General features: G+C 37.4%; 3 protein-coding genes across 6 annotated transcripts; 1 reads left to right on the forward strand and 2 right to left on the reverse strand.

Annotated features, from left to right (window-relative positions):
* LOC18787280 lies at positions 1,886-7,799 on the reverse strand. Of its 3 annotated transcripts, none has more exons than XM_020556300.1 (7): positions 7,738-7,799; positions 7,514-7,642; positions 4,791-4,979; positions 4,230-4,706; positions 3,976-4,122; positions 3,063-3,490; positions 1,886-2,333 (listed from the first exon to the last, which is right to left on the reverse strand). In XM_020556300.1, exons 3-7 carry the CDS (start codon positions 4,975-4,977, stop codon positions 2,154-2,156), a joined length of 1,419 nt encoding a protein of 472 aa, XP_020411889.1. In that variant the 5' UTR covers positions 4,978-4,979; positions 7,514-7,642; positions 7,738-7,799; the 3' UTR covers positions 1,886-2,153. The 3 variants fall into 3 exon arrangements, with proteins under 3 accessions (XP_020411889.1, XP_020411890.1, XP_020411891.1); XM_020556301.1 differs by having other exon boundaries at positions 7,510-7,642; XM_020556302.1 differs by lacking the exons at positions 7,514-7,642; positions 7,738-7,799 and adding an exon at positions 6,373-6,797.
* Positions 14,067-16,082, forward strand: LOC18785152 (protein TAB2 homolog, chloroplastic). Its single transcript, XM_020556586.1, has 4 exons — positions 14,067-14,192; positions 15,149-15,320; positions 15,454-15,598; positions 16,049-16,082. The coding sequence occupies exons 1-4, from the start codon at positions 14,067-14,069 to the stop codon at positions 16,080-16,082; spliced, it is 477 nt and encodes a 158-aa protein (XP_020412175.1).
* LOC18787365 lies at positions 16,886-23,716 on the reverse strand. Of its 2 annotated transcripts, none has more exons than XM_020556419.1 (5): positions 23,501-23,716; positions 22,572-22,718; positions 18,648-18,693; positions 18,028-18,218; positions 16,886-17,303 (listed from the first exon to the last, which is right to left on the reverse strand). In XM_020556419.1, exons 1-5 carry the CDS (start codon positions 23,554-23,556, stop codon positions 17,258-17,260), a joined length of 486 nt encoding a protein of 161 aa, XP_020412008.1. In that variant the 5' UTR covers positions 23,557-23,716; the 3' UTR covers positions 16,886-17,257. The 2 variants fall into 2 exon arrangements, with proteins under 2 accessions (XP_020412008.1, XP_007218577.2); XM_007218515.2 differs by having other exon boundaries at positions 22,828-23,713.

The following is a 24,668-nucleotide window of genomic DNA, read 5'->3' on the forward strand; positions in this document are numbered from 1 at the left end:
AAAAGGACAATTGAACCATTCCGCGTTCCAACTTGTCAAATGTCAATGAACAAAAACAATTGAACCATTCCGCGTTCCGATCAAGTTTTCGTTGATTATAAAGACAGTATTATTACTATTACCATCATTGTCAACATCTGTATGTTTTTTTTTTGGTAAACCAGAATCGTCAGTATGATTTTGTTAGAAAGTTCTTCACTAGTTGATATATATTATATGTATATGATATATATATATATATATATTTAATGAGAGATCAGTTACAATACTTATTCGTAAAGAGGTGGAACAAAATTGACTTTTCAAAGATTTCACACCATTTAAATAATTTTCGTGTATTTTAAAGTCTGAAGTTTAGGTGCCAACTGCCTAAGATAAAGAAACAAAAACAAGGGACGAAATATAGCCCAATCATTGATTAAAATATATATTTTTTTTAAAAAAAAAAATATATATATATATATATATATATATATACTGGTGGACCTATTAAGGCGCAAGGATGTGCAACTGCACCTCCCTTCACCGGAAAATCTCTTGTAGCTGCAACTAAGGCTGCCTGAGGCGCAGTTCTTGTGAAGAAGATGACCACTGTGCCCTGTTTTTCTTTCTGATAATTCCAACATGAAACGACGTGGTTTTGAATTTGGGGAATGAAATCCTTTTAATGAAACGGTGTGTTTTGTGACTTGAAAACATTTCATTTTAATCCTATTAATGAAATCCTTTTAATGAAATCCTATTATATCCCCGTGAATTCAAGCCCAAATTGGACTTGCTGAGCTTAACTATCTTTCCAAAAGAACCGAGACTATTTCTCCAGTTTTCTCTGGGACTCTGAATATGGCTACATTAGCTTGAATATTGTATGTCTAATATAATATATATGTGGGAATGCTTGATTGAGAACTGATACTTCTTGTTAATTATTATAATGTTCCTTAATTAAATTAATTTATGGTCGAAAGGCATACGCTTCACATTACAAGACCAAGAATGCCTCTCTACCACGCCTTGCTTTTTAAAACCTTGGTTGATGCCCATTATGTGCTCGATTAAATGCCTCAAAAAGGCTTAATTGTTTTGTTTGCTGCGCTCGCTTATTATTATGTCCTTGTTCAAAATGTCTTGTTCAAAATAACGTTATTTTTCTCATTAATTAAGAATGACATTATTATTGTTTAAATTTAAGGGTATTTGGTCATTATTTTATTTTCTTTGTGATTGTAGCCTTTTAAATATTGCCCATCTCCTACAAAATTCCTAGATCCACCATTGTATATATATATATATATATATATATATGTATGTATGTGTGTATATATATATATATATGAATCATTTCCATTTGCGCGTTTGGTATATTTTTATGCAAGATATGTGGTTTTAGATAGTCACAAATAGTATCATTATTAACTTTAAAATGGGTAGGCTCTCCATCTGGGAATCCCAAAGCAAAAACTTCATAGAGAGGGGAGGAGGAAGAAGTATCATTGTCCCTCTATAAGAGGGTAATTTTAGGGTTGCGGTCATGTTGGGTTTATGGACTTTGTTTGGGTTTATAATTAATTGTGGTGATATGGGCTAGTATTTTTATTGAGACTTTTGTCCGCTCTAATTTTGTTTTTAACATGTTAGTTTGTTGCCCTCTTTAGTTTTTAACATGTTAATCATCAAATGTCACCAAATAATGATGACTGTTGCCACTTTTTAACATGTTTTTTTTATCTCAACCACCTGTGATACACTATGACAGCCTTTCGGCATTGGCACTCAGCTCAAATCCTGTGTACCACTCCAAGATTAGGCACATTGATTTCCACTTTGTAAGAGAAAGAGTACATGGAGAGCACGCGTGTGTTTGTTAGAATTGTTAACTGTTCTGTTTTGTAAATAAGCTTAGCTTCTACTGTATCAATATTCATTAAGAAATCAACACAAAAATCTATTTACATAGTGCCTACATGATCAAAATGCAACCTAATGCAATACATTCAACAATTTAAAACCCTAAAACCGTTAAATACTGAAAATACGTATACACTGTCTACAAAGCCTGAAGCTATATATATAGGATGAAATATTAATGGATTTCAAAAACCACAACTTTCGCCTCTTTTCAACCATCATGTAACGACGCCAGTCGAGATAAACTAGGAGCAGCCAACACTGAAATAGCAACGTGGGTAGAAACAAGCATGCACACCACTTTTCACCCCGGACTCTCCATTTTCCAACAAACCCTTATGTTGTTCGTGAAATATATCTCTAGGGGTTTTACCTTCTGAGTTTTTTATCTCTAGGTACAAAGGTGGAACAACCTTTTTCACCTCCTGCACATCAGCGATAAAAGCTGTATTATGTATGGAATTGAAAAACCTAGAATACCAATATCAAATTATTGTATATCGAAATGTTCTCATATCAGATAATATGGCATGTTATGTGTTAACCTACGTTAAATTCAGAGTGGAAATTTAATATTCTAATAAGAGAATTGTGAGAATGTGAAGGTAAAAAGTCTCATACTAAAAAGTCGAGAAACCCAGCAATGGCTTAGAAGGAGTTAGGCTACTCCATCCATTGCCAATTGGTTTTGGGGTAGAACCTCAACTTTCTTCATAGTATCAGAGCGAGTTAGCCCATGTGTGAAAGCCCGACAGCCACATGTGCTCCACGTCGCCCAGTATGTGTTGTCCACTTGTTAGACATGAAAATTCGCCACATGTGCCGGGACGTGTGAAAATGTGAAGGTAAAAAGTCTAACATTGGAAAGTAGAGAAACCTAGTAAGGGCTTATAAGGAGTTGGGTTACTTCCTCCATTGCCAATTAGTTTTGGGGTAGAACCTTAACTTTCTTCAAGAATATTATCCCATACACACACATAAACCTAGAATACAAATACCAAATTGTCGTATACCTAAATGTTCTTGTATAAGACAATATGGCATGTTATGCATCAAACTATGTTAAGTTCATAGCGAAAATTTGATAGTCTGATAAGAGAATACTATCCCATACATAAATAGATAAAGGAGAGTTAAAGGGTAGGGATGTTTACCTTAAACCATAATAAGTCTCGTTGCATTTGAAGGGCAGGTTTTGGCACCATATTCGATTGATGTGGCGGAGCTAACTGTGCCGCTAAGTGCAGGATATTGGATTTTTTGTCATCTTTGAATGAGAGCACGAAATCCTTGTATAAACCTAACTTATGTACGAGATTGAAGATTCCTGCATGATGGTACATAACTGCGACGTGAAATAAACTTCGATTGCAATCATCTGTTTCCCATATCAAATCCGGGTAAGACCCAATCAGCTCAGCCACGAACTCAAGGTTTCCTAGTTTTGTTGCCATGAATAATACATGTGAAGGCTTCCTTATCACGTCCGTCACCGTCCGGTCACTTTGCCACATAATCTCTTCCCAAAGGCGTTTCAATAATTGAAGGCCGGGAGTTCTTTTCAATCTTCCCCTATTTGTACCTTGAATAAGTCAAGAAGTAGTGTTTGAGCTTAAATTTATATTATGGAAAAAATCACTAGCTACTTTTTTTTTTTTTTTTCTCTATAAATTTTCTATTGAAAGTTAATTACATAAGCTAATGCTAAGTTTGATTTAGGTTTCTTGCTCTTGGGTTAACCTGGACTCAAATATTTATTATCATACACGATTAATTAAACTAATTGGGTTAGAGTTTACTAAGATTTAACTTGAACACAAAATAATATGACAAACATAACGGAACAAAACGCAATGGCCACCCTTACTGATTAAGGACATGTTTAGAAGTGATTCTGGTCCACCCAGAATCACTTATGGGGATAAGAACCTCTAGGTGCTTCTCCACATAATCACTTTACGTGATTTTAAGTGATTATGAGTTAGCCTATCTAGAATCACTCCCAAACAAACCCTAAAGACATAGCAAGAGTAAACTAAGCTTGAGGTGTAATGAGGCAAGAATTACAAGAGTAAGCGAAGCACTTCCATATTCCTGAGCTTTTGGTGGCTAGTGCTGAAGGCTTCCGAGCTAGCAAATGCAAGGCTGTCTCACTATTGGGGTCACGAGCCACTACTAGCTCCGGGTAGCCATGAACCATTTTCAAGGCTAGTTCTGCATATTAAACAACAACAACAACAAGGACAGTGTTAATTCCCACACGCAATCCGAAATTAAAAATTAAAAGCAAAAACATCATGATAATTAACGAAAACGCTTGCCATATAAGTCATTGTTAATGCAGGTGAAAAATATCCCAACTCGTTCCCATTCATCAACAAGTTTGATGAGTTTAGGGTAGAGATACGATGCCGTCTCGTCATGTCCAAACAAAGCTGCAAGATAGAGTGGTGTCATTTGTTTACCACCCCGAATTTCTGGCACCCTCGGATTCTTTCGTATCATCATGTGAGCCACTGGTAGAGTTCCAGCTGCAACAGCAAAACAAAAGGCCGTGTTCCCATTTTGATCTTGCAAGATTAGGTCTTGTTTATCCAACAGTTTCAGCAACTTCTTCACAAAGTAAACACGTTTTGCTCCCGCCGCAACATGAAGAACAGTGTGCCATCCTTTTGTGATACAGGCACGTACGATGGTCTTATCTTTATTTATGATTTTTTTGGCCGATTTCCAGTCACCTTCTAATGCAGCCTTGTATAGGGGCACGCATTTTGTGAAGTATTCTTGCTTTGCTTCCGCTGTAAAGATTTGAAACATGCATGAATATAATACACAGAGAGTCTCTGTTGAGGGATCCAGAATTAAGAGAGAGATAAACTTACGAGAATCTTCTAGTGTATGCCGGGAAGCTGTTCTACTAGGAGCTGGCACCGTGAGCGAAGTGGGAAAAGTAAAATCTGTGTCACAGATCTCATTAGCATCGTCTTTTTGGGAGCCAGCGAATATACTTAATGGATGTGGTTCTTGTAATGGTCTGCGAGGTGTTGAGCTGAAATTTTCTGCTGCCATTTCTTCGAATATAACATGCCATTAGAGAGATAGAGAAGTCAGTACTTTGTGTGAGCTTTCAAATTTATATGGAATTACATTTTAATATAAATTGATAAAGGAAAACTAAATTCATTGTTTGTACACCAATTATCTTGATTAATACGTCTATATAGTTCGTGACATGATGGTGATAGAACTCTATACGTACAAGCAAAGCAAGATTACGCAAATAAACCAAAACCTAGAAAGATCAAACGCAAGACATCATTGAAGAATTCAAATTAAGGTTTAAGCTTAATATTATATATATATTTAGGAGGGCCAAGGAGACAAATCACAATTTGGCCCATGTCCACTAAATAGGAGAAACACTCTTTGATAGAGAAATGTTAAAAGACACATTTCAAACTCATAACAATTTACCCATGTAAACTTATATAAGCCTTAGGCAACTAACGGAGTCTAGTCTAGTTGAAAAGGGCATTGACCTGTAGATTAGTGTTCTTAAGTTCAAGCCCCCATGGCACCTTGGTAGTGTATGTGTGAGAAACCTCCCCTCCCTCTCTAGTTCAGACTATCTCTTGTACACAAATTCTATAATAATTACGGTTAAAGACATGAGATTCGAGAATTGTTGGCGTTTACTACATACGTATTGTTGTCACGTAGACAATATTTCTTCCATTTGCCGACTTGTTTAGATATATATTATAATTATTGTCAAATGATAATTGATCTCAAACTAGATATCCTTGTATGAAACTCAGTTTTAAATGAATGCTTACATGAGGACTTGTTTAGATGTATGGTTATATTATGTACCCTCGTAGTCAAGACTAAAATTATAAAGGGAGATTTACTATAGTACTCAATATATGAGCCTAATTCTTTTTTTTTTTTTTATAAAAAAAACCCCTATATTAAATGGACTTTAGAAACACACCCAAAGCCCATTTACAACATAACAAAAAGGCTTTTAACTTCTTTTAAATTACAAAACTATCATTGATTTCTTAAAACAAACCCAACCCAAAAACCTCATAAAAAAGCCCAAAACACTCAATAGGGCATCAAAGTAATTTAATAATTAAAATTAAATTCAATAGAACCAGCTGTCATTTTTTGGGTTTGTTTATAGAAATTAAATTGTATATGGTTTATTTATAGTTTTAATGTTAAGAATGGGTATATGACTAAATATCTCAATTATAAAACCTAACTACTTATTTTTAACTCCTTATGACTGTTTGATCAAAGTTCAAAAAACTCCAACGATCAAAATTCAAAATTACTCTTTGCTAAAAAAAACTAAAGAAAGAATAATTCTCACATTTTTTTTGTTATTTTATCAAGATTAAATAGATACTACTAGAAGAAATAGTTATGACGTGTATACTTGAGAAGACTAAATACCATATGATTATGAATTTGGCTCCTCCTCCTTATTCTGTCAAAATTCAAATCGCGTGATTGATTAAGTTAATATATCTATGACAATTGAGGACAAGAAGAAAATGCACTACGAAAACACAGAATTCCTACCTATCTATGTCGTGTTTAATATAAAAAAGGTATATATTGACACCTTTCATCATGGGTAAGCATGAACTAATTTCTGAGTATTTTATGTTTTGTTGTTCATGAACCCATGGCTTACATAGTCATGTCCCTACTTAAAATATATGTTAAAGATAAGGCTGATAGACGAAATAATATATATATATATATATATATATACACACACATATGAAACAAATATAAGGTTAACAACAGCTATCATCATAATAAAATATGTGAAAACCAAAAGGATTGACCAAATCAGTACTTAAGGAGCTATATATAATTTGGTTATATGGTACTTAATTATTCTGGGGTTACAGCTAGGGAGACATGGGTTTTATCTCTCTAAGTTGAAAAATGTGAAATGCAGTCGCCCACGCGTAAGTAGGAAGTTCATGACTCTTCCATGTTTGTTTTATCCTATTCTGAATGTAAAATTAGTTTTGAAATGTAGGACCTGGTTTTCTCATCATATTTGAAGCTGTAGATGGCCCTCCCCTTCATCTATGGCTGAGTTTTGGATAGAGGCATAGTGAAGGATGACAAGCAAAAGTAGCTAAGACCATGTAACCCTTCAAATTACGATAGAAGTAATGATTTTATCTTTTGGAAGCTAATCATTTCCAAATTCAAGAAATAAACTTTAAACCCTAAGCACTAAACGATGATTTTATACTTAATGATAAATCCAGTTAGAATCATGATCAAACAATCCCTCTGGGAAGACAACTTCCCCATGGAAAGGGTTTATTCCTCATGAATCCATTACAAGTTATCGCCCTTCCGACACTAAAGTGGCTCTATAATCGTGTAGCGTAAGAGAATAATGTGCATATATATTACAAGTTCACTACCTCCCCTTCTCTCTGCACCTCTTATAACTAACATGATGAGAAATGCAAAGTATGGCGGTCTCACCAGATGAACGATGCAGAGAGAGGGGATCGTGAACCTGTTGCATGCAAGTTTTAGTATAAAGATAAGTAGTACCTACATAGATTTGATCGTTGTTGTGGAGCTCTAGTTCTGATACATGGTGAAAGAAACCAACAGGAAATCATTGACATACTTTAAAGTCCACCAATCTGGATACGATCTCCACATAATCAGAATTTCCATTTCCCTGGAGAATAAAGTAATTAGACATATAAAAGAAAAAAGGACAACGAATGAAGTACAAGAACTCGTATGACACAAAAGTGGCGCTAAAATGCATACCTTCTCCGTGTAAGTCCTTCTCGACAATATAACTTGACAGAGTACCCGACCACCGGAAAGAGTCCTTCTTTATAAGTACTGATCTCCCGAAAACATTTTACAGAAACACCCTTCAAGCTAAAACTGACATCATACACGCAAAAATGAATATTATATTGTTAATTACTTTCCATATGTCAGTTGGTGTGATGTCGTTGTTGTAGATGAACTCCTTTGAAGAAGATGAGTTGATACCAAGTCAGAACTAGCTAATTTACTATATCCTTAATATTTTACATTTGATTCAATATAACCAAATTTTTCTTTTTCTTTATATATATATTTGGTGTATTAATTTTTTTAAAAAATCCAGAAAGAGTTTACTTTTAAAAAAAAAATAATATGGAGCTTATGTCATGGCACAAATGGCGTGATCTTGCTGCTAGACCTAGAATCATGGATGCTGTCATTGGCAATTTGGCGTGGATCCTGTCGGTTTGACTACGTACCATTATTCGATTCTAGCATGCAGGCCTCAAATCTTTTTATTAAAGAGATTGTTTCATTTCATATTGCCAAATTTTAGATATGAGGTTCTGTTCGGATGGAGATATTTGAAAGAAATATGTATATTATTTGGATTTGATAAGAAAGTTAAATTTGCTAATAAATATATATATATATCTATCGTATATACCTTGAAATAATCAGATGTCCATAACATTTAGAATGGATTTGAAATGACTATATACAAGAAAATGTGATCTAAATCTCTATATACAAGGGATATTGTATCAACCAGTCTATAGTATAGTGCATGGTTTGCTTATCTACCATTACCTACCTACCACTAAAGTATGTTTATGGGGTTGGGAGTTTGGAGGTTTTAATCTGCGGTTTTTGACTGAAATGATCCTTTAATTTTTGCCCCGGTATCATTTTGGTATCAAAACAATCTCATTGTTAAAGACTGTTAATAATAATATTGCTATTAAATTGAGAGGCAAAATTGTTCATATAAATTAAAACATTAATAAATAATTAAAAAATGAAGGAAGCCGCCAGTTTCGCCGAAAAATGGAGAAGAAGCCGCCGGTGTCGTCCGAACTTCTCCGCCGTCGATCTCCCTCCTCCGGCCACCGATTCCAACGAGTGAGGTATGATTTCTCACCTAATTTTCATGCTCTAGCTGCCTGTTGGGTAGGATTGGATCGATTCTTAGTGTAGGTAATTCGATTTACGAATTGAAATTCGGCCAATTTTGGGATCGCGATTCCGGCCACCTCCATTCAGTTTTTGGGGTAGGTCCAAAACAAAAGTGGCTCCAAATAGGGTGTTATACCTAGGGTAGGAGTTTGGAGCCGTGGTTTTGAGATTTTACGACGATGCGTAATCGCTTTGGGCACCCAGCGCTGCTGGCGTGTGTGGCGGCCCGTGGGCGAGGGTAGTGAAGTTGCACTATGTCTCGATAAGATCCTTAGGTTGTCACGAGTGCGTAGGATTTTGGAAATCTCAATTCGGACATCGTTTGACTATCGAACGGATATCGCCTATTGCGCGTTATCCGGGTTCGATAGGTTGGGACCATTGGATGGTTTTAAATTTAATATATGTTAATCTAGGTATTTCTAGGATCGTGTAGGAATTCACGGATCTTGAATCGGAGCCCCGGATGTTCCGAGTTAATAGTTTAAAGTTTATGTTTATATTAATCGTCAGATCGTGCGATCGTGAGCAATCCGACCGTCCGATCTGGACCAAACTTGCAGGACTAGTGTCCTATACCTTGTAGAACCCCTAGGAACCTTCGGATTGAAATTTGGAGGTCGTGGGCCCCGTGGGTCCGTTTGACCCTGGCTAGGGTAGTTTGACCCTTGGTTGACCGTGAGTCTTCCGGAGTAATTTCACCTTCCCAGGGGGATTATCGGGTGCTAGACTATTGTTGAGGTTTACACAATTAGAATTAAATTATATATATTTATATATATTTATAAAGGTATAAAAAGAGTCTAGAATGTTAGTTTGAAGTGCTATACGCACTACCTTAGGCACCTCCTCGGATTTCGGTTACACTACAAGTACCACCTTGTGGAAGTTAGGTCCCACGTAGCGTAGGTTATCTGGTGTGCGGATAGGCCCTATACGTGGCGTTGGTTGTACTGGCGTATGGGGAGATATTGTGATATGATGTTCAGGTCTCGTGTGGCGTAGGTTATCCGGCGTTGAGACAGGCCCCATACGTAGCGTTGGTTGAACCGGCGTATGGAGAGATATTGTGACAGTATGTTGAGGTCGCACGTGGCGTAGGTTATCCGGCGTGTCGACAGACCCCATACGTGGCGTTGGTTGTACCGGCTTATGGGGAGATATTGTACTATGATGTTGAGGTCTCGCGTGGCGTAGGTTATTCGGCATTGAGACAGGCCCCATACGTGGCGTTGGTTGTACCGGCGTATGGGGAGATATTGTGATAGTATGGTAAGATCACACGTGACATAGGTTATCCGGCGTGTTGATAGGCCCCATACGTGGCGTTGGTAGTACCAGCGTATGAGGAGATTATATGATAATATGGTGAGGTCGCACGTGGCGTAGGTTATCCGGAGTGTTGACAGACCCCATACGTGGAATTGGTAGTACCGGCGTATGGGGAGATTATGTGAAATACAGAGAAATGAATAAAGGTATTGCCTATGTGTGGAATTGGGTTTTACGAAAGAACTACATGTGGCTTGATCCCTCAGTGAGGGTACGTAGGCAGCCTAAGGTGACAGGACCCGATCCAAATTCCGCTTTAGAATCCGAGTCAGACCCTGTGCGTGTCCGACACCTGGCAAATGTCGGGCACAAATGACCTATTTGCCCTTCTATACAAAATACAATAAAATAACAAGGTTGTCTTCTACCGAAAAACCGGCAGAGTTTCCCTTGTAACTGGCTCAATACCAAAACATTTTCACCTGTCAAAACAAGTATATATATACAACCAACTGCTAGCATACATATATATACATTCCAACAGTTCAAATCTCAGTCTAGGGCAAAACATCAGAGCGACTACTAAATGTACAAAAGAGTGAATCTGTTTACAAAACAAAATCCTACATCAGAAGAAAGGCGCCGAAGATGGGAAGTGGCCCGGTGGTGGATTCCTGTGCACGTCTACTGCCTGGGGGTGCAAAACAACAAAAAGGTGAGTGGACCCAAAAACAAAGTTTAAAAAATACCATATGAACATACTAACCCCACTGTAAAAACTGTTATACCAACTAGCTTATTTTCTTTATTTTTGAAATCAATGCATGTATATAACGATACATTTGAAAACAGTTCACCGAGGTGCACCCTATTTCCGTCAATTCCTTGTATCCGTCAATTCCTTGCATCACCATGGGTGACGCATACTCGCAGGTCTCAGTGACACGAGGTCAGTCCGAGCCGCAACTCGCAGGATTCAGGGAACCGTAGTCCACCTTTATCCGCATTACTCGCTCCACACGAGTTCGAGTACCAAGGAACTCGTGGGGCAACTGTCAAGCATGCTGACTAAACTGAAGGCAACAAATATAATCCGAAGGCAACATTTAATAACTGGGTACAAGGTGGTTTAAGAAAATATAAAGTTTCTGAAGAAAATCTTATGAATAATTAACTTTCTGTAACCTTTAAAATTCTGCTGCCATTTATCTGCTAATAAACAAGAATATCTGTTCCTATATTCTTTAAAGGAAATTTCACTCGGCAGCATGCAACCTAAAATATTTCACAGCTGATAACTGAAACTGAACTGCTTAAATTCATTTATTAAAACAAAGAGTCCACTCACTGATAGTTTGAGCTCGTTGGACCTCTTGAAGGTCCCTCCTGCGGGTCAACTGGCGCCCAGGTGCCTGATTCAATGACCATAATATTCTATTAATACAATATAGTATTAAATGCAAAACCCTAACCCCGGCTCCTAAAAAGACGTGCGTCAATTTAAAGTGATTCCTATGCCCATAACAGCTTTCCTTCCACGTGGGATAGTTTCGCGATATCTTGGGACTCAAAAAGCGTTAAAGTCCAAAAATCAATCCGGAACCCCACGGGTCCATGACCTCACAATATGATCTGGATGCCGCTAGAAGGTCCAATATATTTAGGGCACATGTCCCGAGGGTATTGGTGTCAATCGGACGGTCGGATCGATCACAATCTTGTAATCGCATAATTTCTAAACCCTAGTCCTAGGGTTCGCGATTTCGGAGTATCCGGGACACCGATTCACGATCCGTCGAATCCTACACGTTTCTAAAATTATCTAGAACAACATATCTGAAATTGATTACGATCCAACGGCTCAACAGTATTGAACCCGATAATCGCACAATATGGAAAATCCGTTCGAGGCTCAAACGGTATCCAAATTGAGATCCGCGAATTCCTATGCGCTCGTGACAACCTAAGGATCGCATCAGAACACAGCGTCACTGCACCACCCTAGCCCACGCGCCGCCGCACGCGCCGGCAGCGATGGGTGTCCAAAGCGATAACGCATCGCCGGAAAATCTCAAAACCAAGGCTCCAAACTCCTATAATAGGTATAACACCATATTTGGAACCACTTTTGTTCTTGGACCAACCCCAAAAATTGACCGGAAGTGGCCGAACACGGAGGCCGAAAGTCGGCCGAATTTCAATTTGCAAACTGAGCTAGCTACGGTCAAAATCGATGCAAACCTACCCAACCATCAGCTAGAGCACGGAAAATAGGTAGAAATCCATACCTTACTCGACAAATTTGGAGTAGAATTGAAGGAGAACGAACGGTTCGAAGTTTTGACAAAACCGACTCGTTTTTGGACGGAATCCGGCGACTACAGCGGCGGCTGGCAGCGGAGAGTGGTCGGGGCTTGAAGACGGAACCGAGCTGGTTCTATTGGCGCCGACGGCAGGGGCAGAGGTGGTCGGTGGCGGGAGTTATGGTGCTTGGAAGGTGACGACTGAGGAAGGCAACGGGAGAGGGAGAGAGAGAGAGAGAAGCTGAGGTTTATAAAAAAAATCTGATTTTCCTAATTATCATTTTGCCCCTCGTGATATTTTAATCGTATTTTCTTCGTTAAAACTCCGATTCGAGCTCACTTCGTGTCTATGAACTCGTGTCGTCGTGCTCCACGCAACGGTGTATGTGGAATTGTCAAATTCCTTTTCGGTCAAAAAGTCAACTTTGAGTTCATAATTTAGTCAAAGGGCAAAATTGTCTTTCCGCATAATAAATTACTAATTAAATATGAATTTTAGGTTTGGGTCATTACATAAGGTTATTAGGTGCAACTGCGAACATAAATCTGATTGTGTTAGGAAGTTAAAACCTCGTATATTGGGATTGGAAAAGTTGAAAGATGCATGTTGAAAATTAGTAGTCATAATTTATATTTGAATTTATCGTTTGCCTTGTTTAAGGCATGAATTGATTTGTTAGCGTGCTTGGTAGTTGAGAATTATTAGAAGGCCGAAGGCCGTTTATGTGCATTGCATGAAATTATATTGTGCATGCTGCTAGTTGTGGATATTAAATGTGTTTTTATGCAGGTTGAATTTCTGGGCAATGTTCAATTTACAGGGGAGACTCTGCCGAAATTTTGGCAGAAAGTCTCGTACCCTTATTCCATTTTGGGAAAAAGGGTATAGCTTTAGAAGTGGGCCTGACATCAGGGTGATATCGGGAATTTCCACAGGATTCGTCTCGGATTTTGAGAAATTCGAGGCGGGTCCTTTCAAATCATTAGATGCATGTTTCCTTCATTCCATTGATACTTCTACCATCTCTACCACCAATATCACAAGCATCATGGTCCACTATTATTTCGAATTTATAGAAGTTTATAAAAATTTATCAAACTTTATGATAAGATTCTAACAAATGTCATCCAATAATACTTATTTTTTTAATAATATGTACGTATTTTTCAATAATACTTCCGTTCTCCGTATCCGTCATAAGGACTCGGTAAAATACACTTTTTTTAAAGCAAACATACAATTCAAGTATTGTACACGTACGTATTTTTCTTGTTTATTTTCTCCTTTTGATTTTTTACTTTTCTAGAGTTATTACCCATATAAAGAACTTAGCATTTTCCCTTTTAATACTCGTATTATACAAGTATGTACATATTTTTCAATAATACTTATGTTTTCCATACACGTTTTAAAGACTCGGTAAAATACACGTTTAAAAAAAAAAGAAGCAAACATATAATATAGGTATTGTACACATACGTACGTATGTATTTTTCTTCTTTAACATGTGTTTACAAAATTTGTTTTTGCATTATGTGTGCTTTCTTGGATTGTGCATACTTGAAACCATGTCACTTGGGAATGGTTCAATTCGTATGATTGCGTTTTGTTCAATGGATTATAGGTCACAGATGCAGACAATTATAACAAAAGCGTGCAACGAGCTTGGTATAAAACCCATTCCCAGTAAACGGGTTAGTATGTTTTTTCCTTATCAATTGTATAATTTTCGGAACTTGTATGGATAGCGAAAGCATTTTTTCAATCACACAACTAAGTCTGAGGACATTTTTACTAATCAAGTAACTTAAGAAAGTTCAGCTGATAATAGCCTAGAGAATTTAAAAGGCCGGTACAGAGTTGAAGGTTCTTCTTTATTCTTTTGTTTTGTTTTGAAATGTTCAAATACGCTTGTTATTTCCTTCTCTGCTACAGAAATATACTGAAGATTTGCATGAATTTTATCTGGTGATTGGTACGTAACATAATCGTCTATTGGCATTTAGCCAGCTCTCTCTTTTGGAAAAATTGATGTTGATTGTTTTCTTTTGTTTAAAAACTATAACCAGAAAGAAATGCCCTTTGTATTGTGTTGATGTATTGGACTACATTAGTGGTAAGACTTATCTGTGCTTAACACTCTTGCTCAGCGGTCTAAGTAGATATTTTTGTGAACTCTAATGTAGGCTCTATAATGATGGAGCATGAGAATGGAGGATGAGGTTAAATGTAGTAAGCATTAGATAAATTTAGTATATGTTTGTCTCACTGAGAGTGTCCTTTCTCCTTGTGGAGGCTCTATTCTTCTAGTTTCTCTTCCGTTTTGCATCACTTATTGACATGGATTTTTTCTCCAATCCCAAGTAGTTGAAATCCCTTAATCCGAGTATTTCGTTCTACTTAATGATATAAAACACAGATTATTACCGATGATTGTTCACACCTTTTTTGGAGCCTATGTTAACAAGACACTACAATGGACGTTCAAATCATATGTAACGTTCAATTGTGGTGATACTACAACACAGATGCAGAACTTGCATGTCTTTTGAACTAGTGTACATTAGTGTAGTAATGGAGCTGGCTTTGATTTTCTGGTAAAACTGCTATGCTCTGTCTACTTATTGTCTTGGAACTTTGCTTCTTTCAGTGTCTCTCGTTACTTTTATGGTTGGAAGAACGCTACGAGACTGTATACACACGCCATCCTGGTTTCCAGAAAGGATCTAAGCCACTCCTTGCAGTAGATAACCCATTCCCAATGGAACTTCCAGAAAATCTTGTTGGGGAGAAATGGGCCTTTGTCCAATTGCCCTTTTCAGGTAAAGGACTTGCTAATGAAGATTTATGGGTCTTGACAGACATAACAACTCACATCCTGTCACCTGCCCTAACCATCCAATATTTCTTTTTAACATTTCCTGTTTCCACACTAAATCTAACTCCTGTTTTCAGCTGTTCAAGAGGAAATCTCATCCTTGGACTCAAACCTCGTGTTTGGTGCGAGTCTAGATTTGGATTTGTTGGGGATTGAAATTGACGACAAGACATTGATTCCAGGATTGGCTGTTGCATCTTCACGTGCTAAACCTCTAGCGGTGTACATTCTCTCCAATATCATCTTCCGGTCTTTCTATATCCAGATAATTATTTCTTTCTTCTTATGCATTATTTTCACTCTATCTATACACTGCAAATATCTTTGGATAGATGTTCTTCGTACAGATAGCCTAACATGTTATGTTGCTAGATTGTTAATATAAACCATTGGTCGAGTGAACTGTAATTTGAATTTGTAGTCCAGATTGAACTTACCATGTGAAGTTCCTTGACAAGATCACAGTATCCTACATGGACATAGACCCAATTTTTGATCAGGCCAGTGTTATTCTACCCTTAGAGTGGTAGTGATAAACTTGGTTCCTTCATGGGATATTGTGATACGTTCTCCTTGAATCTGCTATCTTATTCCTGTTGTGTCTTATACAATTTTCTGGTGTTCCTCTAACCGTAAGAGATCATAATCACATCTTTCTATAAACTGTTGCAGCTTGGATGAATGGGTTGGAAGTTTGTTCAATTGAAGCCGATTTGTCACGGGCTCGCTTGATTCTTTCTGTTGGAATTTCTGGATGATATATTTATGCTACCTACAACAAAACTCCTGAAACAACAAGTAAAGCTGAAGCTTGGGAAGCAGCAAAGAAGGATTGTGGAGGTTTGCACTTCCTTGCAATCCAGGGTGAATTGGATTCGGATGATTGTGTTGGATTTTGGCTTCTACTAGACCACCTCCACCTGTATAGAGTCTAACCAGTCCAAACAAATTTTAAAACGAAATTACTCTTACACATTAGTTTTCTCAGTCACATCGCTTCATGCTTCCTAGCTGCAGAAATGATTGCAAATATTCCTTTGCAGCTGAGTTTTCTTATTAAGGTTTTTTGCCGTTCGTGATTTTTATTACTTGGTTTCAGATCACATATGCATCATTCTATTTCTGAAAATGCTGAAAACGGTAAGTCAAACTCATTGTACGGGGTCTGTATGTGGGTCTGAAGCTTGGGATTCGGGGTTTAGGTGCAAACTTGGGTTCGGGGTCCCAATCTAAATCCCAGCATCTGAATTCTGAACCACGGCTTCTTAAATTTAATTCAATGTATGATGTTCACCCCTCAAAAACTATGAAAAAAAGGCTCAAAACAAAACATGGATCTGGTAGGGGTGGGGGGCTGCAGCTTTTAGGGGGTCGGTGTTGTTGTCGGAGGGATGAAGGTGCTTGGGGATGGTGGTGGGAGAGAGATAAGATAGAGTTGTCTTTAGTTTGGGAATTTTCTGTAATTGCCCTAAAAAAATAAAACAAAGAAAGAAAGCAATGGAACGATGGTATATTCAGTAGCTCTTCAAATTGCTAAAATCTGAAATTCAAATTTATCTAAACGGTTAGTGATGATCTAACTTATTTTCAGGTAGAAAATATTTTCAAATACACATATGGTAATCTTAACCCTCACTCATACTCCTTGATTTACCCCAAAGAGCATATGCAAATTATGAATATGCTCTCCCTTTTCAAACTACATTAAACATCCAGGAGTATATTTGTAAGGGATTCTGTACTAAAAATGTCAAATGAGAAATTAAACACAAGAATGAACTCCAGTAATCAAAACTGGAACTCTCCTCAAAACTGCATGAGATGCTAAGAAATGCCGTAAAAATGTTGAATCTTCTTTTTCTCAGGCAAGCCCTTTTGAGTCTAACGTGCCAGCTTTTGTTTCAACTTCTTGAACATCTTGGTGATTCTGCAGAGGCATAGTTGACAACAAGAAATGGAAAAAATGATAATTTTGGAAAATTACATGAGAAATTCTTGGTGCCATAATGTCAACGCACATAAAAGTGACCTGGTACACAGTACACTACAAAAAATTTACAAGCGTAGACCACGTTTGTTGCCTAGGATTGGATTGGATACCTTATTAGATTCAAGGTATGTTGAAATAAGAAATGAAGGTAGAGCAGAAGGATTTTTCATCGTGTGGGAAGTTATAAGGTTTCCTTCATTACTAATCCATCCTCTACCTCCAACGTGGACCAAGTGTGGAAGATGGCCTCCATTTCTTCCTTCAACATACCTGGAATCTAGTGAGTTATCCAATCCAATCCAATCATAGGCACCAAACACAGCCACACAGTAATAACAAAAGGTCCCAAATCAGAAAAAGATCAGTAGCCAATTAACATGAATACAGCATAAAGCATATAAAAACCAAAGCAGTTCATTTAAAAACACCGACAACGAAGTAGACCTAGAGTGGTATCAATGAATTTCACGTACAGTTAGCTAGTTATTACTCTTGCAGCTTTCTTAATTAAACAACCACAAAAAATACGGAATAGAGCAAGAGATGAGAAATATCAGGTACAGTTAATATTAAACACCAAATTAGGTTTCAAAGGACTAACTTTCTCAAAATCAGCTGAAAAATGGTTAAAGGAGAGGTATGAATCAATAAAGCTTCTTACTTTTCCATAATTCTGTGACCTTTCCCAGTGAACCTTTGGTTGTCTGATGTACTTCCTGTTCCAGGGGAACTTTCTGTGGGGGCATTTTTAAGAACTTGTGGCTCAACATGACCAGCACGTGATTCTGTACCACTTGAAACACTTGAAATCGGATTCGTCGCAAGTCCTTCCTGAATACTAGTTTGTGGAGGCTGAATAGACAAGGTCGAGATATACACAACCCAGAAAATAATTTTAAAAAGGAGAAATGTTGAATCATAACATGTACAAATTAAATCATTATTTTTACAAATATGATAATTATTCGGAACATCTTTTGGAGACTACAAGTACACAACAAGCGCAAGCAAGTAGTAATAGAAAAAATTTGTAGAACCAGGAATACATGTATACAAGGCAGGCAGGAAAGTAATTATTCAGAATATTAGTTCAACCAAAACTATATCTTTCTTGGATTAACCAAGCAAAACTGTGAGAACAAGAATGTACCTTATAGATTACATAATGTAGATAATGAATATCACCTTTATTCCATATACAAAACTGAGTTAATAAACCACGCAAGATATAAATTTTGGAATTTATGAAATAGAAAGGAAAGAATGTGTGCGAAAACTCACCGGTATTGCAGAAGGCGGACTGTGGTGTGAAGTGGCAGGGCCAACGCTGTGACATTGAAGAAAATGCAGAAATTAGAAGACAACAGAGTGGTAACCAAGGGTTCTACCTTCACGAGCTTTTCTTTCATGCACAAGAGTTCGGATGAGTTACTTCAGCCATTAGTCCGACAATCCTAAAACCCAATGTCAACTGCACTCTCATCACCTTCAATCTAATAGCTGAAGTAATTCATGTGCCTTTTAGCTGCATGAGAGAAAACCTCCTCTACTCTGCTTATACAGAGGAAATAGTTGAACACTTGAATTAAATTTTTTATCAAGACAAAGGAGAGACACAATAAGAGCGATACAATATGTTGATGATATCCACAATTCATGCACTTATTGTTGTTGGACATACCGCGAGGATACAGAAAGCATCAAACAACTAATTAACAGAAACACTACAGAAAGCATATGAATACCAAAGACCTATGAAGTAATTTTGCAAACACCAATGATGCATGTTTTCAGAAGGAAACACCAAATGATAAAAAGCTGTATCTCAAAGCTGCAACAGTATGAGTGTCTGATATCTGGACTAAGGATAACACTACACAAACCATCTCTAGTGTTTTCTATGTCCCAGATTTTAAAAGCAATTTATTAAGTGTGGGGCAGCTTCAGGAAAAAGGCTATGAGATCACAATTAAAGAAGGAATGTGTCAGATTCAAGATTCAAAGAAGGGACTCATTGCACAGGTCAAAATGACACCAAATCGTATGTTTCCTCTGCATATTCAAAGTGTGGGCCAGACTTGTTTTTCTGCCAAAGTGAAGGAGACAGCTTGGTTGTGGCATTATCGTTATGGCCACTTAAATTTCAAGGGATTGAAGATTCTACAACAGCTGAACATGGTGAGAGGTCTTCCAAACATTGATTGTCCAACTCAAATTTGTGAAGAATGTGTTCTTGGGAAGCAGCATCGTGAAACTTTTCCGAAAGGAAAAGCATGGAGAGCCAAAAATCCTTTGGAGCTTATTTTCTCAGATATTTGTGGACCCATCAATCCAACTTCCAATGGTGGCAAGAGGTATTTCATTACGTTCATTGATGACTACAGTAGAAAATCCTGGGTGTATTTCTTGCAGGCAAAATCTGAAGCTTTCTCAGCCTTTAAAAGCTTTAAAGCCCTTGTTGAAAACGAAGTCGGAAGAAATATAAAAGTTCTTCGAACTGATCGTGGTGGAGAATTCATCTCACAAGAATTTGAGGATTTCTGTGAGACACATGGAATTCAAAGGCAACTAACGGCACCATATACACCACAACAAAATGGTATTTGTGAAAGGAAGAACCGAACAATCTTGAACATGGTTCGAAGCATGCTGAAAATTTGTGGTGTTCCAAAAACGTTTTGGCCAGAAGCAGTAAATTGGTGTATTCACATCGTAAATAGAAGTCCGACTCTTGTTGTCAAAAACATGACGCCTGAAGAAGCTTGGAATGGTCACAAACCAGCTGTAAATTACTTCAAAATTTTCGGTTGTATAGCATATGTTCACGTTCCTGATGAGAAGAGGAAGAAGCTTGGTGATAAGGGAGAAAAGTGTATTTTTCTTGGGGTTAGTGAGCACTCAAAGGCCTATAAATTGTACAATCCCACCACCAGGAAGATCATCATCAGTCGTGATGTATTATTTGATGAAGAAACAATATGGGACTGGACAGATAAAGACTCAAAGCAGCAGCAGCAGCAGCAGATTTCTGTTATTTTGTATGAAGAAGCAGCAAGCAAAGAAACTGAAGAGCAATTGCAGCCCTCTAATGAAGGCCAGCCATCTAGTTTTCGACCCCAACACACAAAGAAAAGGCCAGCATGGATGATGGATTACGAGGTTAGTGATGATGATCAATCTGAAGATGGACTGACTTATTTTGCACTGTTTACAGACTCTGATCCTATAACTTTTCAAGAAGCTCACAAAGAAACCAAATGGCGAAGAGCCATGGATGAAGGAAATTAGATCCATTGAGAGAAATAACAAATGGGATTTGACAGATCTTCTTGAAGGGCAGAAGTCGATTGGTGTAAAATGGGTCTTTAAAACGAAGCTGAACAAGGAGGGTGGAGTTGACAAATACAAGGCACGGCTGGTGGCTAAAGGATATAAGCAGAAGTATGGCATTGACTATAATGAAGTGTTCGCTCCGGTCGCTAGGATGGATACAATCAGACTGGTACTTTCACTGGCAGCACAAAACTCATGGCCCATCTTTCAATTGGATGTGAAATCAGCATTCCTACATAGGAGCTTACAGGAACAAGTCTGTGTCGATCAACCTCCTGGATATGTGCAGCTCGGAAAGGAAGGGAAGGTATACAAGTTGAGAAAAGCATTATACGGGCTGAAACAAGCACCTAGAGCTTGGTACAGCTGTATAAATGCTTATTTTGCTAAAGAAGGTTTTCAAAAGTGTCCGTATGAACACACGTTGTTTAGTAAAATTGGTGCTGGTGGAAAAATTCTTATTGTCTGTTTGTATGTAGATTATTTAATCTATACAGGCAGTGATATGACTATGATTGATGTTTTTAAGAAATCTATGGTGGCAGAATTTGAAATGTCTGATCTTGGTTTGATGCACTACTTCCTTGGCATTGAAGTAGAGCAATCTCCTGCTGGGATATTCATATCCCAAAAGAAGATGTTCATACTATTTTGGACAGGTTTCGGATGTCAAATTGCAATCCTGTTGGCACTCCTACTGAATGTGGTTTGAAGCTAACAAAGGATCCTGAAGGAGAGAAAGTAAACAGCACCCTCTACAAACAAATTGTAGGAAGTTTGATGTATGTCACAGCCACCAGGCCAGATGTAATGCATGCAGTCAGTCTCATCAGTCGTTATATGGAATGTCCTACAAGTCTGCACCTACTTGCTGCAAAGAGGATCTTCCGCTATTTAAAAGGAACTTCTGATTTTGGCATACTTTATAGAAAGGGTACAAAGGATGGTTTGATTGGCTTTAGCGACAGCGATTACGCTGGAGACTTGGATGATAGAAGGAGCACATCAGGACATGTTTTTACAATGGGATCAGCAGCTGTATCTTGGTTTTCAAAGAAACAGCCAATTGTGACTTTATCGACTATTGAAGTAGAGTTTGTTGCTGCAGCATCTTGTGCATGCCAAACTGTTTGGTTAAGGAGGCTGCTTCCAGCAAGATCAACACCAATGTTCTGTGATAATAAGCTGTCCAAAAATCCAGTTTCGCATGGCAGGAGTAAGCATATAGATGTGAGGTTTTATTTCCTACGTGATCTGTGTAATGATGGTACCATTGATTTGATCTTTTGTAAAAGTGAAGACCAAGCTGCAGATATCCTAACCAAACCTCTCAAGTTGCCAGTGTTCTTGAAGCTCAGGAAGAAGTTGGGAATTTGCTCTGCCAAGGATATTGTTTAATAGCAGCTGTGATGCGTTTATGTTTTTTTTATTTAAACTGATGTCTTATGACATTCAGTTTAAGGAAGGATGTTGAGATTTATCTTAATTATGTTTTCTACAGAATAATTGTTAGTTCCTATTTTATAGGAGTCATTTCCTTTCCTGGTCTTTAGGAATCCTTCTAGTGGATGGAGTTTGTTAGACGTGTTTTCGTTGTTCCTGTTTATTTACTAATTAGTTGTTTGTATGCTCCTCTATAAGGAGCATGTTTCAGTCAATGAATAACAAGTTCAGTTCAACAATTCTATTGTCTTCTTATTTTCAAAGCTATCTTTTAGTTCTCACAAAAAAGCTGTATCCCAAACACGTAAATTTCTCAAAACCCACTAACATTGACAATGCATTAAAGAAAACGTGATGAATCAACACTTGAACACTTGAACCTGATCTAAATCAGAAAAAGATAATAAATAAATAAAATAGAGTTCTTACGCTTTCCTAGTCTTCTTCTGGCTCTTAGCTTGTGGGTTGGTGTGAAGGACTTGTGAGCCTTTACCGCTAGACGGTGCATGCGGGCCAAAGCCATCCTCAATATCATCCCGATTTACAGGCCGAACAGATGCCATAGACATAGAATTGCTGTTACACGCAAACGAAAAGGAAGAAAAAACAAGCGAGTTTGGTAAAACGAGTAACTAAATAATGGAAGTGACAAACTAGAAAACAAATTCTGAGTTTCTTTACCCACCACTAGAAAACCACTCTGTGACGGCGAGTACTGAATGGAAGAAGATATGGAGAGTGAAATGCGGCCGCCAGATATGGTGGCTAATAAAACTATAATGAGGTGTTTAAAGCGTAGCTATTGAGGAGTATCTCACCATCATAAAGAAATCATGTCGGGATTGGCGTCATCAAATATTCTTCTAACACCTCATTAGTCGCTCCCCAATAAACAACGGGCTAATTACGTTAATAGTGTCTCATGCGACCGCAAGATACATGCTATTTTTGTCCTTTCTAGGACAAGGGCCCAAAGATGGAAAAATAAAACGCACCAACAATTGAAAGAGTAAGCCCATCCTCCCAAAGCCTAGTGGGGTAAAAGCCCAGGTGCTACTTTTCTTGAAGAAATGGGAACAAGTAAAAGTCTCTGTTTTTGAGTTGCAAAAACTAATAAATCAAGTGAGTTAGGTCGGCTATTTACAAGGGTCACAATGAATCAACGGATAGAGGCTAATTCATAGCTTTTTAGGGCTATCTCAGTTTCTCAGTTCAGTGGGTGAGCAGAAGTGATAAAATGTTCTGGTTTTGGTGATGAATCCATATGGGACTTAAACAAGATTTGAAACAGAATTTGATCATCAGAAAAGAAAGAGAGAGAGAAAAAGAAAGGAGAGAGTAGTAAAAAAAAAACCAACCCATTTGCATTTCGACGTAATCCGGTGTCAACAAAAAGAAACTCCACCGCATACATGTTGACAATGGCAGTTGACGATGGTCATTGATGATTCGGGCCTCTGTGTGTTTCAGACCTAGCCAATACTGCTTCATTTTCCACCCAGATGTCATTTCAGAAGAAACCAGCAAAGATTTGAAGAAGAAGAAAGCAAAACAGAAGAAAACATAGCATCTGGAAAATGCAGCAAGGTCAATGACTGCAAAAGCACTAAACAAGGTGCTATAAACAAAGGAAAGTATAAAAGCACGCCGATTCGCCGGACGGACAACGTGATTCTTTGTCGTGTCCTCATATGGACAGCATGATGTATATATATTATTGTTTTATACGATATCAATTTCTTTTTTCCATTTTTAAATCATCCAATTTCTCTGCAACAACTGAAAACCCATTGTTTTTATTTTTTTGGTTGGTCGAATTTTTCAATAGACTTTATAGCCCTTAATGTTGAATCTGTTCTCACTGGCACAAAAGTATAAAATAATAAACAGGTAGTTCTCCTTCAATTGCAAATATGATATGAGCGTTTTAGCCAATTCATTCCAAGCTGAGTTGTTCAACTAGTAGTGTTGTATGTTAGGGTGTATTGAATTGAGATTTTAAAGAAGTTTCAAAGCTTAGATTTTATACAAGTTTATAAAATTCTTTATTTAATTCAAACTTTTTAAAGTTCAAATTTGGAGGTATTCAATGGCGATTTTAAACGACTACATTAAAATTTGGGTTATTCAAAAAAATCATTGACTTTAAAGGAAACATAAAAAGTGATCAATTTCGTTGGAGAGGTTTTTCTTTTTTTTTTCTTTTTTTTTCAATTTTAAAAATATAAAATTAGTTTCTTTACTTTTTTTTTTTGGCCAACTTCTTTAATTTAATATACGTGATTAAGTAATATCTTAGCCTTTTTGAATCACTTTAATTAGTGATTAAGTATTCATTATTATTTCTTCAATGAATATTTAAATATGTTACTGATTTAATTCTACTGTGCAAAAACGAAAAAATAAATTACTCATTTTCCTTTGGATGTCTTAATTAAATCTTCTCAGAGCCCAAGATTGAGAGTGAAACCTAAATCGTAAAGACCTGGGTCGAGTTAAGTAATTATCCAACCCTAATTGAGTCCT

Source organism: Prunus persica, chromosome G2 (genome assembly GCF_000346465.2).
Source record: "Prunus persica cultivar Lovell chromosome G2, Prunus_persica_NCBIv2, whole genome shotgun sequence".
NCBI classification, from domain to species: domain Eukaryota; kingdom Viridiplantae; phylum Streptophyta; class Magnoliopsida; order Rosales; family Rosaceae; genus Prunus; species Prunus persica.

Coding starts and splice junctions, on each gene's coding strand:
- LOC18787280 (XM_020556300.1), bottom strand. CDS start 4,977: ATGGCAGCAGAAAATTTCAGCTCAACACCTCGCAGACCATTACAAGAA. Junction 4,123..4,229: donor CATTAACAATGACTTATATG/GCAAGCGTTTTC, acceptor TTTAATATGCAG/AACTAGCCTTGAAAATGGTT. Junction 3,491..3,975: donor GAAGTGCTTCGCTTACTCTT/GTAATTCTTGCC, acceptor GACTTATTCAAG/GTACAAATAGGGGAAGATTG.
- LOC18787365 (XM_020556419.1), bottom strand. CDS start 23,556: ATGTATGCGGTGGAGTTTCTTTTTGTTGACACCGGATTACGTCGAAAT. Junction 18,219..18,647: donor GTCCGCCTTCTGCAATACCG/GTGAGTTTTCGC, acceptor TTGTCTATTCAG/CCTCCACAAACTAGTATTCA. Junction 17,304..18,027: donor GGTCACAGAATTATGGAAAA/GTAAGAAGCTTT, acceptor ATGCCTCTGCAG/AATCACCAAGATGTTCAAGA.
- LOC18785152 (XM_020556586.1), top strand. CDS start 14,067: ATGTCACTTGGGAATGGTTCAATTCGTATGATTGCGTTTTGTTCAATG. Junction 15,321..15,453: donor TGTCCAATTGCCCTTTTCAG/GTAAAGGACTTG, acceptor TCCTGTTTTCAG/CTGTTCAAGAGGAAATCTCA. Junction 15,599..16,048: donor CGTGCTAAACCTCTAGCGGT/GTACATTCTCTC, acceptor AAACTGTTGCAG/CTTGGATGAATGGGTTGGAA.